The sequence below is a fragment of the Equus asinus genome, chromosome 3 (genome assembly GCF_041296235.1).
Source record: "Equus asinus isolate D_3611 breed Donkey chromosome 3, EquAss-T2T_v2, whole genome shotgun sequence".
In the NCBI taxonomy this organism is placed as follows: domain Eukaryota; kingdom Metazoa; phylum Chordata; class Mammalia; order Perissodactyla; family Equidae; genus Equus; species Equus asinus.
Window position 1 is genome coordinate 3,213,235 of NC_091792.1, and position 17,831 is coordinate 3,231,065.

General features: G+C 43.4%; 1 protein-coding gene across 2 annotated transcripts in view; it reads right to left on the bottom strand.

The window, feature by feature from the left end:
* Window positions 1–1,855: 1,855 nt before the first annotated feature.
* The window catches only part of PAPSS1 (3'-phosphoadenosine 5'-phosphosulfate synthase 1), a 90,594-nt gene continuing 74,618 nt past the window's right edge, over window positions 1,856–17,831 (bottom strand). For both annotated transcript variants that reach the window (XM_014839100.3, XM_014839101.3), the window contains exon 12: window positions 1,856–2,609. In XM_014839100.3, coding sequence (XP_014694586.1) covers window positions 2,471–2,609 — 139 coding nt within the window. In that variant the 3' untranslated portion in view covers window positions 1,856–2,470. The remainder of the gene's footprint in view (window positions 2,610–17,831) is intronic.

Sequence of the window (17,831 nt, forward strand, 5' to 3'; positions counted from 1 at the left end):
CATTCCCTTTTTCAGTGAGTGGACAGATAAAAATGGCACCAAGATTTCCAAGACCAAGTGGCAGGAGAGGTTTGGTGTAAAGGTTGAATGTTCTAAAGATTGGTTTGGGCTCATTTTTATGAACTGCGAAGAGGAAAAATAAAACTCCTGCATATATCAGATTTGTAGATTAAAGGCACACATACTCGCCTGTGGACTGGTGGAAATCATTAAGTGCTTTTACTTTCTTCCCCATCTCTCTGGAACACACAGGTGAGGGGACAATCCCAAGAGCACAGGGGCCTAGAATCATGTTTTCATTAAGTCTCCAGTGGTGGGTTGGCGGGCAGAGGACACAGCAAGGACCAGACTCAGAAAGGACAATTCCATGATAGAACACAGTTATTTTTTAGACTACATTTCACCCTAATGCTATTAACCTTGACTTTATGAGCACATTTTTGTAGTTTTAAAAGGGTAAGTTTTCTGAGTGCCAAGTATTAAACATTATTTTCTATATTTTTAAATTTTAAAATATGCTGACAGTAAAAATCATCTTGAATTTAGCAGTATCAAGATCTTCATGTGAAATACACATCTTTTTACATGCCACCTGCTATGATCAGGGTTCTTGGTAGCAAACAATATGAATTCCAGATAATTCAGGCAGCAAAGGAATTTATGGGAAGCCTGTTGGGTATCTTACAGAACTGACAGAAAATGCAAGAGAACAAGGCTTAGAAAATGAAAGGAGGCAGAGGACTCAGCCGAGGCCACGGTACTGCAATATGCTAGATGGGATGCTACTTCAGCACAGGAGCCCTAATCCCGTGGGTGCCACCTCCACAAGACAGCCCACCCCCAGAATCTCGACTCTCATTGCCACCATGAAGCCACGATTCATCCTGTCTCTACATGTTTGCGTCACTTCCTACACGTTCAACACTTCCGGGGGGGAGTTTCTGAATTAGTTGAGGTGAGCTGCTGTCACACCTTAGCTATTCGGGTTGGAGAGGGAGAACCTACGGTGCCCTTCAACTTTGCAGACTCATAGAAAGGAGTTCTCCCGCAATAAAGAGATCTAGATAATGTGGCACCAAAAAAGGAATATCAACGATCACCTCTAACTTTCCCCATCAACATATACATCCACATACCCTCCACATCACACGCTAATGAGTACTTTTATTCAGTATCCACGAGTGAATAAATGTACCCATCAGAAAATATCGACTCACAGTGTCCATGTTTTTCTATTTACCAACTTTCTAACTGACTCCCTCAATGATCCATTTTTCCTTTTTTTCTATTTTTCCTTCTACCTCTTTTCCTAGTGGTACTTCATTCCCACTGGCCTTAATGACAGGACGCTGCCTTCATGTGTGATCTGCCGTCTCTTTAGAGGCTCAATTTTCAAGCCCAGATCATGCAAGATTATTTCATCATAGAAAGTATGACTGCAAATCAAAAATGCTGGCATCTCAACCAAAATTGTATATCCAGTTCCTAAATAAGCATCTCCACTTGAATTTTCTATTTGATGATATCCTGCAAAAGCAAACTTGATATGTAGCCCCCATTCCCTGCCCCTAAAAAGTGGACCCACTGGCATCCCTCCCCTCCCTCCACCATCTCTGTTACTGGTACCATCATGTCAGCTGTTTAGGAATATTAGAGAGATGTTTGGGGAAACTGGTTGAGTTTTTGGATAGACTGAGAATGCATCGTTATTTTCCCACCTAAAAATTCACTATGAGACACAGTGTTAGGAAGTAATTATCAGACTCCAGGAATGAAAGATGCCTGTATTTTCCCTCCTCCGTCGGAAACTTTTCACAAGAAAAAACAGTATGTATAAACAAAACAACATAAAAGCTATCATATAAGAAGCGAAAAGTTTAATTTTATTGAATAAAGAAAGTTCATTCAGGGTTTACACAGATCCTAAGAGGACTTCAGATTCTAACAGCTGAGAGATCAATAGCTGATGGGAAGGAAGGAAGGGAGAAAGCAGTTCATATTTTCAATGTAGGAAAAAAACCTAATTGCTACAGATGTCTTGTAAAATTTCCAAAACAAAGTCTAGCCAAGTTTATTGTTTACAGGATTTTTTTTTTCCTTTTTCAAGGGATGAGAAGTGAGATTCAATGTGTATACTGTTGGTTACAACTAATGTAACAGCTTGAGAAAATCATGATACAGAAGCATAAATACAATATAAAAAGACAAGATTTTAAAATTGCATTATAGGAATACTAACTATAATAAGTGGAAAAGATACATTAAAACCAGCAGTGTGTTACACTAGTCCAAAACAGAACTCATAAGGCAAACCAAAACTGATGCTAGTTAAGGAAAATGGTCTGTTTTTAGGAAGCGTATCCAGACAGACACAACCACAAAGAAACGCCAGCAGTAGCTAAGTGGTCCCTTTTTGTTAACAGGGAGTGTCAGAGGCGAGTGTCAGAGGCCGAGGGACTGCGTTAGCGGCTTAAGCCTTCTCCAAGGATTTGTAGTACTCCATCAGCACAGTCCAGGCCTTGGGAGCCATGAAACCTTCGGGAGGCTTCTGGCCTTCTCGGGCAAGTTTGCGCATGCGTGTTCCTGAAATGAATTCAAAGTCTTCATTGCTGAAAGAGAGGAAAAAGAAAATTATTTCACATTTTTAAAAACTTATTTATAGTGAAATTTTTAAAAGCATTTGTTCTTTCTGTTCATGTTGGACAAGCTTAATGGAAAAAAATATAGATAAAACGTAGTACTTGTGAATATCAACCTGATTTCAAATTTGTCATTAAGCAGAAAACATTACACTATCGAAAATTACCCATTTTTAGAATTAGAAAAAATATATTTTAATTGAAATTTTTACAGAGATCATTGTAGATTCACACACGGTTGTAAGAAATAATACAGCTAGATCCCAAGTGTGCTTCACCCAGTTCACCCAACGGTAACATCCTGCAAAACTACAATGCAATATCACACCACAATACTGACACTGACACAGCCCCATCACCGCCACAGTACAGCATGGAGACAACCCACCGACCTTATTCAGATGTCCCCAGTGTTAGCCACACTCATTTCTCCGTCTGTTTACCTGGTTTATACAATCATACCACGTGTGTGGGTTCGTGTATCCACCACAGTCAAGAATCAGAACAGTTTCAAACCCGTAACATGACAGTCCCTCGGGTGCCCTTCCACAGCCTCCCCATCTCCTCCCTCCCTCTCTCATCCCCAGCGCCTGCAACTAGTAATTTAGAACCAGGAGTTTTTTAAAGAAAAACAAAATCTAATATAGCTAGCACAGATTGAAAACTTTTTAGGAAGTTTGAATCTGAAAGGCTAAATGCATACTGGAACATTAAGAGAAAAACTGGAACTTTTCATATAGCAACAGCAAGTAAGTAGCAATAATTAATATGATCCTACTGAACAGACACCACAAAGGCCATGTTAGTTCCTCTCACCTTCACACACACAGGACACACAGAAGCCCTCAGACCATTAAGCACAGAGCGGCCATGGCTACAACACACACCATCCACGGGTCCTTTCAACCTCTTCCCTCAACCAGGGGAACCCACTGGACAGCAGACCCGGACCCAGCGAGAGCTCTGGGTCACTCAGGCCATCAGACCACAGGCCCTGTCTGCTCCGTTACCAGCATCTGTTCCCTCCCCGCCTCGTTGTTGTGGTGTTAACCTGGGGGTCCAGGGAAACCACAAACTTCCAAGTGGTCCTTGCTTCTGGAGGTAAGCCAGGTATGTTTAAACTAACAACCACACTTCCAGGAATCTATGCTAAGGAAAGAATCAGAGATGCAGACAAACGTCACACATAAACATAGGTATCTGAACGTTGTTTTACAATAGTAAAATATTGTAAATAACCTAACATCAAAGGTCTACACAAATTATGGTTCAGCCCTGAGCAGAACTGCACAGTCAAGGCTGGGATTAAATGTTCCTGGTGTCATCAACGCTAAGTGACATAATCACGACACGAAACTTCATATGCAATGCCACTGCAATTTTGTTAAAATATGGGGGGTGGAGGAAGGTCACAAAGAAACACACCCAAGTGTTAATAGTGGGTATTTCTACAAAGTGGAATCATGGGTGCTTTTAACTTTGTTCATGTTTTCTGCAGTTTTCTATAATGATGATTTTTATCAATTAGGAATATCAAAATCAAATAAAATACTAAATTATTATCAAGAACAGTTTTTATAATGAGTAAAAGCTTATTTAAAAAATCTCTATCCAGCAAAGGACTTGAGTACACATTTCTCCAGACATAGAGATGGCCAACAGGTATAGGAAAAGGTGCTCAACATCACTAAGCATCAGGGAAATGGAAATCAAAACTACAGTGAGCTATCACCTCACGCTCATTAGTGTGGCTATTATTACAAAAACAAGAGATAAGTGTTGACAAGGCTGTAGAGAAAAGGAAACCCTTGTGCACTGCTGACAGACGTAAATTGGTACAGTTATTACGGAAAACAGTATGGAGTTTCCCCAAAAGATTAAAAGTAGAACTACCATATGATCCAGTAATCCCACTTCTGGATGTATATCCAAAGGAAATGAAATTACTGTGTTGAAGAGATTCTGCAGCTCCAAGTGCACTGCAGCATCATTCACAATAGCTAAGATGTGGAAACCACCTAAGTGTTCATTGACAGACGAATGGATAAAGAAAATGTGCCATATACACATGATGGAATATAATTCAGCCTTAAAAAAGAAGGAAATTCTCCACAACTAAAAATATACAACTATGTACCGGGGGCACTTTGGGGAGAAAAAGGAAAACTAAAATCTTTTTTAAAAAATCTCTATCCGAAGTGATTTTAAATAATCTTAAATGCCATAACCTTTAATTCCTCTGAAACCACAGGCATCTGGAGCACCCTCCTGCCAAGAGCAGGTGAACAGGCCACTGTGGCACGGGCTTCCTGCTCCGGTCCCGGGGCTATAACGGTGTTGATTCACACTTAGACGCAGACAGCAGCAGTAAAGAGCACATCTGAACACGGGAGGGACCCAGAACACATTCAGTAAATACTCACTGACCAGTGATCGGGTCCTTTATTAGCTTTCTTATTAGGAACTCAATAAATGCTTGGTGAAATATAAAGAACGAAAACGTCTATATAGAGAGAAATTTTATTGGTTCAATATAGAACCATTCATAGTCTTAAACAATTCACCACTTTATTCTCTGGCAAAAAAGGAGATACAGGGTTTCTGACCGCTGTGTTACTTTGAGCTCCTTATACATTCGCTTTTATCTAAATGTGGACTATTCACACTAGAGAGCTCCACACGCCCTTCATGAGCTCCTCAATAATCCCCTCCAGACCTGCCTTCTCTGCCCTTGCTCACCTCCATGTTAGTCAGGGGAACCCAGCACGTCCCTAGCCCGGTTCATTTAGTTATCTATGCGCTCTCGGCTGTCCGCTCAATAGGACTGGGCTCCAGACCAAGACAGAAGTATTGTGATTTCCTCATGATGCAGACCACGCACCGGTTTCTGGTCTCTCCTTCTGCTCTTCTGATTTGTGCCGTCCGTGTGCTCAATGACCTAACGACTCACTGGGCTTCCGAACCTTGGACTTGGTCGAATGACCCCGAGACTAACACCTCTCGCACCTACACTCGACCACTATTGTTAGGTCCTAAAATCAGCTTGACTCTTGGTGGCGGATTTAGTTCTACCTCTTAAGAGTTGCTGCTGGCCCCAGTTCTGGTCTTTCCACTCCCCAGTGTGGCACCCAGACTTTAATGAAAGCCCCACCTCACACTGAAACACGTCTAAGAGTTTTATTCTGAGATGCTATACATATAGGATCTGGATATAAAATAGTGTGACTCGTTTACTCAATCACCGGGGAATGTCCTCTTACTATCAAGCAGACAGGCATGACCTTAATCCAGGCGCGCACCATTCTCCCTGGTCACCTGCTGCTCCTCCTGTCCCTGCGCACCAGAGATGGGGACAGACACACACACTTGACTCAGTACGTCAGCAGCTCTCGTCCTCCTAGGTGAGACATCTTTGAAATGTCTGCACAAATTTTCAAAGATGATCGATGAAAGGAAAGGTTAACAGATATTGCTTCAAACCAAGATGGATTCAAAGAGTTTAAAGCTAAGGGTATCTCCGGCTTCTCTCATCTGTTCGACGTGCAAGAAAAGTCAGATCTACTGTAATGTAACAGCCCATGCAGACGAGCTGGTTACCACAGTGCATACGTGAGGTACACTATCATGTTTCTCCTACATAAATGACAACTTAAGAGGAGAAAAAGAAACTGACCGCATGTGAAATGGGCCTAGAAAAGAAACAAGACTATGAGAGGGGAGATTTCCAGAAAATTCAGGAAATGTTGGGGTTAGAAACAATCTGTAAACTTTTCAACACCAAAATGAAAAGTGAGTTTGAGAAAACGGATAAGCTCGCCAAAGAAGGAAGACTCAGAAAAAGGGAAAGCATTAGTCAGAGGAGGAGGAAGAAAACCAAGAGGATTATACGCAGGTCATGGAAGAAGAGAAAGTTTACAATGTTAAGGCCACAGAGGGTCTAACGAAGATGACCATGAGGGGAAAAAAACCTACTGGATTTACAAATCAGAATTTCATCTTCTCAAATAGAAGAGTTTCGGTAGATAATGAAGGAAAGAGATGGAGTCGTAACAGCAGAGGTGCAGAGTGGAGAAAAGATGTGTTCTCAGTTTTTTATTTTTTAAGGAAAAAGGAGGTCTTAGCAAGCGTACAGGCAGAAGAAAATCAATGGCAAGAATAAGAACAGGGAGGAGGACGAAAGCCGAGAAAGAGAGATGGAAGACGGAGAAGAAAGTCTGGAATGAGGAACACGGGGAGAGGGGCTTGCACAAAGAAAGGGTCAGGAGTGAAGGAAGGGGACATAGTGATGATCTGGAGTCAGAAAAAGACGAGGCGGTCCATGCAGGATGGTCTCCGCCTTCTCCATCAGGACATGAGGTTGCCTTCTGAGAGTGACAACAGGGGGCACGGGAGGGAACTGATAACAGAATCCATCAACACAGTGAGTCAACTTTCTCTACAGGCCAGCCAGGCGACTACACCTCCGAGACCAGAGAGCAAGTCGTGGTGGGGAGGGATCCAGATCTCTTTCCAGTCGTACCCAGTAATCCTGTTCCAACCTGCTGTAAAACTGGCTGGTTTAGCTGAGACTCATTTGATGAAAGATTGACTGAATGTTTCAGTTCCTTGAAGGTTCACTGATAAGCTCCCAAAATAAGCTTTACTGAGGAAAATTATGACCCCAGAGCTTTCTCTGGCCATGTAAATTTTAAATTGTGATTTCAAAATAGAACACCTTGTGTCACACGCATCAAGTGCTTGTTTTTGGGGGCAACGAGAAGTGAGAAAGCAGCTGCTGGATGCTGTGTCTTGCTTTTGATTAAAGGAAAAGAGCCAGACCAATGAAAGTCCTTCCCTTCTCTTGGATGCCAAACTGTCTGGAATCCAGGAGTTTGCTTCATTCCTTCTGAAACTGCATTTGAAACCAAGGTCCCTGGGCACCTCTTTTCCTAAGGCTGTTGCACACTCCATCTGGCCCGCATGCCACAGGCGTTTCTTCGTCACATGAAATGGGCATTCCTGCTTCCACATGGTGGTGGTTCCACTCCACCCCGGCAATGGAAAACACATTCATTTTCTGCCGCCTACTGGTACTGTCACATAAGGATTTTACTTTTTATCAGAAGTCAGGTGCAAGGGTCACTATGTGTAATCAAATCATATTTTTCACACTTCATCTTTAACTGGACATCATTTTAAAGAAACAATTATATCAAGTAAAAGGAGAGGCACTGGGGGGATGATCTGAAATTAGCTCTGAACATTACCTGTGAGAATCAGGAATCTGCCAGAAACAGGCAAGGCTACCAAGAAAAGGACCCCAGGATTTCACTACAAAGCACCCCCATCAGCCCCCTAATCACACCCGTCAACCAGTCTCCCACAGCACCTGAAGAAAGAAACACAAGTATGTTTAGTTTTTTCCTTCTCAAAACCACTTGGTCATAGATTCTTATAAGCCACAGCTCTTAGAAAAAACAAAGGGGAAGGAGTTAGAACAGCAGGAGGGGGGAAAGCGCACCATCTAGCAAGTTCTGAGGGACCCTGTGGGACCAGCCTCTTGTCCCACATGGACACACGCCTTCCATGTGGCCAGCATCTTGACTAACTCAGAGTACAAGGACTCTTTGCCATTTGCTGGAGATTTTAAATGTTTACCACCATCTGCTGTCCCTCAGTAAACAGATGTGGCCATCAGAGCCACAGCACAAGCTGTCCACATGGACCAGCGCTGGGGCCAGCGGACGGCCACTCCACTGTGTCTTCTGGAGGTTCGTGCTCAGTTAGTTCAGCTTCTTAAAAATGCTGACTAGACAACAAGCAATCAGAGCAAAGGGGAATTTATTTTCTGAAAAAACTAAAAATAATGGTGGTAACTTTTAAGTGAATCTAATGAACTATTTTGGGTCTGATGAACTTTTTGTCTAACCTGAAAGCAGCTTATATATAATATAGTTCACATCAAAACACTAAGAATTCTTAGGAATAAGGTAAACAAAAAATCACCTCTTCAAAATTGGATAAACAGGTGTTTATGGCTTTCTTTCCAGGAATTAAAAAGCATTGGTTCACGATTACATGACAAATTTAACAATTTTTATTTCCAAACCAAAGACCAAAGGAAACACATGAAAAATTTAATTATCTAGAACCTAATTAACCTCAATTCATCATGTTTTCCTTCTAGCACCCCAGTCTTATAAATAAAAGCTTGAGAACAGCTTCTATCATTCAATCAAATAATGAACTGCAGGGTTTCCTTAAGGGTACTGCAGAGTCATCTCAATTTTCTTTACCACAAAGAGTCATGAAATCTATAATAAACCACCATGTAGAACAGGACTTTTGTTAGTTTTTTTTCAAGGTATAATTGACATATAACACTATTCTTAGTTTCATAACGATTCAGTATTTTTCTATGTTGTGAATGATCACCACAATAAGTCTAGTTAATATCCATCACCATACACAGTTGCCTCTGGCAGCCACCGAGCTGTTCTCTGTATCTTTGAGCTTGAGAACAAGGGTTTTTAACTGGGTGCCAATGGATAGATTTTAAAAAGATCCATAAATATCATGGTGGGCAAAATTAGGAGCTTCTGTGCTTTCCACTGGGAACGGGTAGATCACTTTTCGTTTGCTTCTGAAAGAAGCCTCTGGTTACTTAAGAACGGATCCCAACTTTCAGGAAGCTAATCGCAGAGCGCTCAGAGGCCCGTCATCCACATATAACTGTCTGGGAGGAGAGACACATGGCTGAGCTCTGTGTGTAGGAAGATCGCTCCAGCAGACCGCCCTAATGATTCCGAGCGGCACGCTGGTCCCCGTGGGTGTGCTTCCTGCATGAGGTCTGCAGCTAAGACGGGAGGGCACACAGACAGAAGTAACACATCTTCAGAGGGTTTTTAAAAAGTAGCAGCCCAAATGGTCTAATCATCCACGAGTTAACCAGAAAACTAAGTGAACCCAAGTACTGAATTCTGGATGACAAGAACATTACTCTAACTATATTAGAGTTTCCTTTATATTCATCACCAGGATTTCTTTGTTACTCGCTTTCTGCTTTTAAGACACGTGACGATCTTCATTTATTTAGAAACGAGGACTTCTAACACCCTCAAATATCTAGATCAGCTCCAAACATGAACGTAAAAAGGCGGCTCTGGATTAAAAAAAAAAAAAGAAAGATCCTACTTTTGACTTGTGAATAATGACAGAAATAAGTAAGAGCGAGCAGAAGGTGCTCAAATATGCCAATACTGTTACAAACCACTGATTCTCCACAGAGGTGATTTTGCCGGCTTCCCTCCCCCTCCGCAGGGCAAACACCGACGGGGCACAGGAGCACAGGACAGCCCCCACAACAATGAACTATCTGTCGACGAATGTCAAAGTTGAGAAGGCCTGCTAATTGGCACGTTGTTAAGAAAGAAATTCTGAGTTGATGTGGTTCGAAAAAGTAAACCCTACTCCTACCTCAAAAGAGCAGGAAACAATAAGAAAAATGAGAAGATCTCAAAGCCGTAGGAAAAAAGAAAAGCAGATGGAAGGGAACAAAATCAAGACATGAGACATATGACTCGAGGCTACTTCCCACCCCACCCCGGACTCTGAACAGTAGGCAAGATCCCTCTACAGGCTGAGGGAGATCAAGTGTGGCACCTGGAGGTACAGACACAGAAACCTGGACTCCACGTCTTGGGGAAGGGGGAAGAGGCGTACTAGGTGGGAGGGCAGACGCTGTCGCCCTCAGGGACACCCAAAGATCCAAGTGTGCCCTGGTCAGCCTTTCCAGCCGGCTGGTTCCCAGCGCAGGGGAGCCTTCCAAGCTTCGTCACCCAACTCTGAGCTGCACACATGGCCATCGAGACTTGTGGCACCAAGTATAGACCAGAACTGACAGTAAGGAGCCGTCAGGACGTGCACAGAGAACTTCTCTCAGCACGGAAAGACATTCATGAGAAGTAAATAAAAAGTAGGAAACGAAATTCTACTATACCATAAACTCAACTATGCTCCACTACGTTAAATGAATGTATAGAAAAAGCACAAAAGCAAAGCACGTGAAAAAATGGGTAGTGGCATGAGTGTTCTTTTTCTCCTTTTAAATGCTTTCATAATTTAAAAATAAAACAATTTTTTTATTGGTTGACCACTGGGGGAACTCATTCCCTTCATCACTTATTCACCCGAGAATGCATCAAAATCACCCGCCAAGAAGAAACTCTGTAGGAACAAAGGTCATGAAGAGGGAGCTCGAATGAGGCCCACCTTCTTCTCGGCAGGCGGGAGGATTAAGAGCTCTTGCGCTGCCCTGCTGGGAGACCCAGACCACTCGACCTAAGCCCAAGGGGAATACCCTCTGAGAACTGTCTCATCTGCTCCTTCCACTTCCTCTCTAGTGCTGACGGCTGTGCCCATTCATCCCACAAGACTCAGAGCGGGTCAGGGTCTTCGGGAGAGAGAGGAGTGCTTTCGCCTGCTTTTGGGCCATTCTTCCCTGGCAACGAAAAAATACATCTTCCATGTGGTCTCCTCCAGTTCACTTGAGTCTAATGGGAGGCCTTACGTCATTGGTTATTGCTCCATGCACTTCCCTCTCTTTGCCCCACTTCTTTTTCAGACATTATGACTGATCAAAAGTAGGACATGGGTATTGCTGGGGTTTAAAGTAAAAATATCACAATACCTCCTTAAGATGTCCTTTCTATCATTCCTAATATTAACCATCAGAGGAAAAAAACTACTTCTAGAAAACATAAGCTTCTCACTTCTCTAGAATGTTTGCAAAAGAGGTCTCTATGAAAAGATGAAGACAAATAATGTACGTTTCCATATCATCTATTTCACTACTGATTGAAGGAAGTTTGCCATAAAAATTAAAAAGAAACTGATCATCACCTATTGGTAGGTAAACAACTCTTAAAGGAGCAAAGTACACAAAATATTTTGCTTAGGAACTGTTTTACGAAATGGAAAATCAGGATCAGAATCTTGCCACCAGAACACTTTCAGAATCAAAATATTTGTCCTATTACAGAAAACTTAAAATTTACCTTGCATCCAATAACGATGTTGTTGCAAACACAATCCCCATACTAACTCCATCACACTTACACCTACCAACTGCATTAAAGACCCTGCCCGGCACCTCCAGAATCCCAGAGAATACGGGACTCAAATGTTTTGTGGTGGTTCTTGTTGTTTGTTTGGAAACATGGCGGGGGCCGCGGGGTGGAGGGGGAGATAATAGATTTCTTTATTTAGTAAGTAAAAAAATCAGCCTTCATTTAATATGGAAATTATACTTTAAGTCCTAATGACTGTGCTTCCTACAGATGTTTTGACCCAATCCATTTCTTTCGCTCCCCGTTACAACCTGCCCAGACCTGAGCCACCCCCCGCTCTTGCCCGCACTCGTGCACACCTTCACACTGGCCTCCTCCCACCCCCGCTCTTGCCCACACTCGTGCACACCTTCACACTGGCCTCTCCCACCCCCCGCTCTTGCCCGCACTCGTGCACACCTTCACACTGGCCTCCTCCCACCCCCGCTCTTGCCCGCACTCGTGCACACCTTCACACTGGCCTCTCCCACCCCCGCTCTTGCCCGCACTCGTGCACACCTTCACACTGGCCTCCTCCCACCCCCGCTCTTGCCCACACTCGTGCACACCTTCACACTGGCCACCCTCCCGTCCTTCTCTTTTCCATATTGCCAGGTCCTTTCTCTACTTTTCTGTGCCATGAAGACAGTTTCTAACTTGTCCTTGTTTTCATGAACGCTGCAAGCACAGTCACTCTGTAACTACGTGTGGTAACTCCAGTGCGGGAAGTCTCTGCGGGTGTGCTTCTGCTGACCGGAGCTTCCATTTTTCTCGCTTTGGGGCTCTGTTTGCTCGTATTCTTTATCGCTTCCGACCGAGAGTGCTCATCAGGCTTGTCCAGCCACTCGCGGGACTAAGCTGAGGCGAGGACAAAGGTGCAGTGCTCCAGGGAGAGTCGGCTTCTGCGCATACTCAGAGGCAGGCCTGGCCAGGAACCGCCTGAGACCCACGTCACAGCTTGAGGCCTTTTTGGTTGGTTGCTCTGTTTTGTTAGCACACAGGTAACGTGAGTGGCCCATCTGAGCAGAGTTCTGAGATGTGAACCTGAAGCCCAGGGCTCGGCTCACTGCCTCCTGGTGGGGAAGGGCTGGGGTTCCCTTCAGGTCCCCTTGCACTGCAGGCAGGAGAGAGTCTGGCTGAATGGGCGTCTCCTGCTGGACCCCCACCCGAGTCAGGACCATGGAAACCCATACTCAAGTCTGCTGGCTCCATCAGGACCAAGGCAGCTTTGACACTCAGCTTACCTGAAGTTCTAGCCGTCACTCACAGTCACCATCATCTAGTCAGAGCCACAATACTTTCACAAAAATGTGTCCTTCTATCCAGCATTTTCAGTTAATTTCTTGGCAGAAACAATTTGTATAATCTAACTTGCCTACTTACCCCAAACTTGAACTTTCTAGTAGGTAATGCACACTGTAACAGTATCTTTTGAAAAATCTATTCCAGTTCCTACCTTTCAGAGAACTGTTCCCTGTCAGTCTCATCAACCTCCTTTTACTCTCTGTTCTACCCGACCTTGGCCTTCTTTCCCAATCAACTGACCTAAAATAGTGAAATTATCTGAGTGGGTCTAACCCAATTACTCAAGCCTCTTTGATTCTCCTCACCTCAGGACCTTTGTACATGCTTATCCCATTGTCCAGAATGCTATTATCTCCTTCTTTATCAAGGGAATGCCTACTCATCTTTTGGAGCCCAGCCCAAATGGTACTTGCTCCAGAACCCATCCCTGATAACTGAGGCTTGGTCAGACTAGTGCTAGCAGAGCTTCCCAAAAGTTTTCTGCAAAGCACTTAACTGTGTGTGAGTGGGTTACTGTCTATCTTCTCTAGAATGTAAGTCCCATGAGGCCAAGGACAAGATCTGCTCGTTTCCAACTATAGCGCCCACACCTAGCAATGGCATGTCCATAGTAAAGACTCAACAAATCGATAATAAATGAATAAAGCACAGCAAAGTCAGAAAGTTTTGTACTAATTTCAATATAACATGTTGACCTTAATACAAGATACAGTATATAGAAAGTACCATGTATAATTTGATTTTCAAAAATATACATACTAGTACATCCCTAATTATGATTCAAATGTACAGTAAAACAGACAATACAACAGATTTTAAACTAGATCTTATCTATTAACAGTCATGCAGTAACTCTGCAAATAAAATATGTGCAAAATCTACAAACACGAGACTCAGTGGTAAATTCATGAAATTACAGTTAGACTTCTACAAGTTTTCAGAAGAAACATCAAAATTAACAAAACAAAGCATTTTCTGAATTAATGGAATCTCGAACAGAAACATGTATTACAAAGATTATGCAGTAAGAAAGGGAAAGAAAAGAATTCACACGAGAACTATTTCAATCATCAACATGACAAGACTCGGATGTGAAGAGTAAAGTGAAAAAATGAAGGACTTCAAGATTCTATACAATGGGAAGAACAGTAACTAGGGAAATTTAGGCTTTGGAGAAGAGAAAGGTAAAGTCGGTTCTGGGCATTTTAAGTGGTATCAAGGAATCTAAGTAGAAATGCCCGTTAGTGTGGGGACAGAATTCTGAGATGGCCCTCATGGCCTCTGCCCCACGGTGCTACTGCCACGATGTGTCCTCCTACGGCAAAGGGAGGTTGCAGATGCGATTAGTTACTGGTCAACTGACCTAAAATAGTGAAATCATCTGAGCGGGTCTAACCTAACACTCAAGCCCTTTTAAAAGCAAAGAATTTTCTCTGCTGGCAGCAGAAAGGGAAGTCAGATGTGAAGCAGGAGAAGGACTCGCCATGAGGGAGGTTCTGCTGCTGAGATGGAGGGGCCCACGAGGAAGAACCTAAAAGTGGCTTCTGGGAGCAGACAGCAACCCACAGCCAACAGCCAGTGAGAAGATGGGGACCTCAGTCCTACAACCATGAGGAAGTGAGCTCTGCCAACCACAAGGGTCATCATGGATTCTTTGCGGAGCCCTCAGATAACAGCCCAGCCTGGCCGGAGAATCCAGTCTGGCCCACTCCAACTTGTGAGCTAGAGAACCGGGAGGTAGTAAGGGAGTACTGTGTGAAGCCACTCAGTTTGTGGGAACGTGTCAGGCAGCAGTAGAGAGCTAACACAACCAGCAACGTGGAAACACTGAGGTACAGTTCAAGAGTCCCCACAGAAAAACCACCAGAACAGATGCGCTTTCCTCTGGAAAGGGTATAAAGGAAGAGAAGACCAAATGGAACAGCCTTGAAGATGCCTACAACTAGAATGCTGAAAAAAATGACACTATTAGTACACGATATAAGGTAACTCCAGCATTAAAAAACGAAAGAAATACTCTATGGATAATACAGAAATAAGCAGACAGCAAGCACTTACACCCACCTGTCCCTTTGTCACCCACCTGCACATAGCATCTCACTGTGTGCACTCTCTCTCTTTGCTAAGTCGCTATTTCAATAATCCGAACCATAGTTTTGCATTTATCTACCCAAATACAAAGATTTACTGCATGAAGGAGAAAATATTACAAATAAGATAACTGAATTATCTGTAAAAGTTTTGTTTGTAATATCTGAAAGAATGCGCTTTAATCTTGGAGCCCGAAAACTAAATTTCCTGGAGTCACTGTTAGAGCTAATATGAACCTACTTAACTTCCTAAGTGTAAACAGATGACTTTTATCACAATTCCTATCAATACTAGCTCGCCTGACATCCTCATGAAGTTTGTTTCTCCCTAAGCCTTGTCTTACACGGGTATTAAATCACAAGCTACAAAATCATTAATTACATAACAGCTGGCATTGAACAACACCCATTAATCAACCGTAGGACAACCTCATATGTGCATAATTAATAACTCTGTTTTCTCACTACATCAAAGACCATTGCCTTTCCACAAAATTTTAATCACTTTCCAACATATTCCCATCAACTTAATGATATCTGAACACAAATATAAAAAGTTGGGAAACTAGGCAGTTTTAAAGATTCCCAAGTGACAATTTATTAAGATTTGGTAACTAAAAAAAAATTCCAAGAAAATAAGCCACTCATGCAACTAATATAGAATTCATCACTGGAAAATCTTATGAGAACTGATGTAATTATTTAGCTTTTGAATGATTAAAAGAGTGACTTACAGCAACACTGCACAGACCTAACAAAGCACGAGAGTTATCAGGGCTCCCCAGCACGCCAGTCAGCCACACACAGATGGGCCCAGGGTCCTGGTGGGATTAAGCCAGCTGACGGGGCAGGGAGACTGCAGAAACGAAACGTGTCAGCACAAGGAGGATAAAAACACTTGATTCTTTAGGTTTCCTTAACTCATCAAAATGGACACTCACCTAAGTTTTAATATCTGGCCACCAGCAGGACAGTTCTCTCTCCCCTCTATGACCGAGTAACCATCACTTTGTGAACAAGACTGTGTTCACAACGTCACGTTCACATCACACAGTCAGACTGCACGCTGGGTGAGGCAGCGGGTGGCCACCCGGCATTCCCTCTCGGATGCTGCACGTTCAGCAGATGTGCAGGAAGGCAAAGTGGCCTCCTCCATGCTCTCGGCTGCGGAGCTTTGACAAGACGCCCCGTGGGCCGCCTGCGCAGCCTGAGGAAGCCCCAGTCTCTGACGGTGGCCCTCCGCTAATTCTAACCACGAAGGACAGGACTGCAGCTGAAACTTTCTGACTTTCCCCAACAGTTAACTTATGTTTTCAGGCTTCAACCACCTTTTGCGGTAATGTGGTTCAAAGTTCACTATGATTTATTTTACTTTTCCTCAGATTCTCCTATTCAAGCTTCTAAGGCAGGCCTCGGGAGAGCCCACTTACAACTCTCAGCACACCACTTGCAAGGCTGCACTGGTCTCAGACGGTGAACTGTAGTGTGTAGACAAGCAGACACACATACACACACATACATATTTTTAGGCCAAAAACAAAGAAACCTATGATTCAGAACTATTTCTAGGTGTTGGCAAACTCTGATTTGTACGAGGGTAAAAACGTTCTGGTTTGTTGCAAATTCTTGTGTTGTGGTCCCGAAGTATTCCGGACTCTGGGCCACATTCAGATCTTAGTCTGGAACAGCTGCTGTCCTGACCCCACGCCCAGGCCACAGGGAAGGGTCCTTACTCGCCGCACCAATTATACACGCCTCTTCCGCTCATTCACTCGCATAAGATTTTCCTGTATTTTAGCTACAGTTCATCACTCAGAAAAGCCTGCTATCATCTAAAATTGCACATTTTCTCCAGAATTATTTATGCCATTAAATGAGAAGCCAACAAACCTCTCAAACTCTACTGTTAACACTGGTATTTCTGTAACCAGACGGCCTGTGGTTTATCTCAAAACAATTAAATGACACCAAACTTTACTTCTCTTTTAGAAATGAGAATGTTTTAACTTTCAAAAGGTTTCGTTTTCTTTCTTGTCCCCCCATCACAAAATGGGCCACACCAAATGAGGTCACAGAACCAGGGCGAGCATTATCCCTAACACCGAGTCAACTGCAAAAAGTACCACGGAAAAAAGGATGTGGCTTCTCAGAAGAAAGGTGACTGGCACCTGTCAGGAGAGGCGACACTGACAAAACATAAATAATAATTACCTGCTCTACCTGCCGAACGTGCATTATAATCTGAACTGAAACAGCAAGTGTGTTAAATAAACATCAACCAACAAAATGTCAAGCACCTCCTGAGACATAAACACAACCGGGTGCCACAGACGGTGGAAAGAACCAGAGTTTAAGAAGAAGGTCATCACCTCATCCACTGCCATCGTTCTAGAGATGAGCAAACAAGGCCAGAGACGACACATGACTCTCAAGTCACACAGCAAGGATGGGGCCAGAACCCCCAACTGGCTCTCCAAACTTACAGAGTGCACTGCCCAGTGCCATTATCCACAGAAATAAATACACGCTGTCAGTCGAAGGGAGACGGCCGCACGCTCAGTACTACCAACGAGCTGTACTGAAAGATTGTTAGCTTTGGTTCCTCCCAAGAGCTTGGGAGAAAGGTGCACTCTTAGAGGTCAAGGGCACAGGCTCTGGAGCCAGGGTGCTCAGGCTCAGCTACTGAGCTGCCATTTACTGGCCTTGCAACC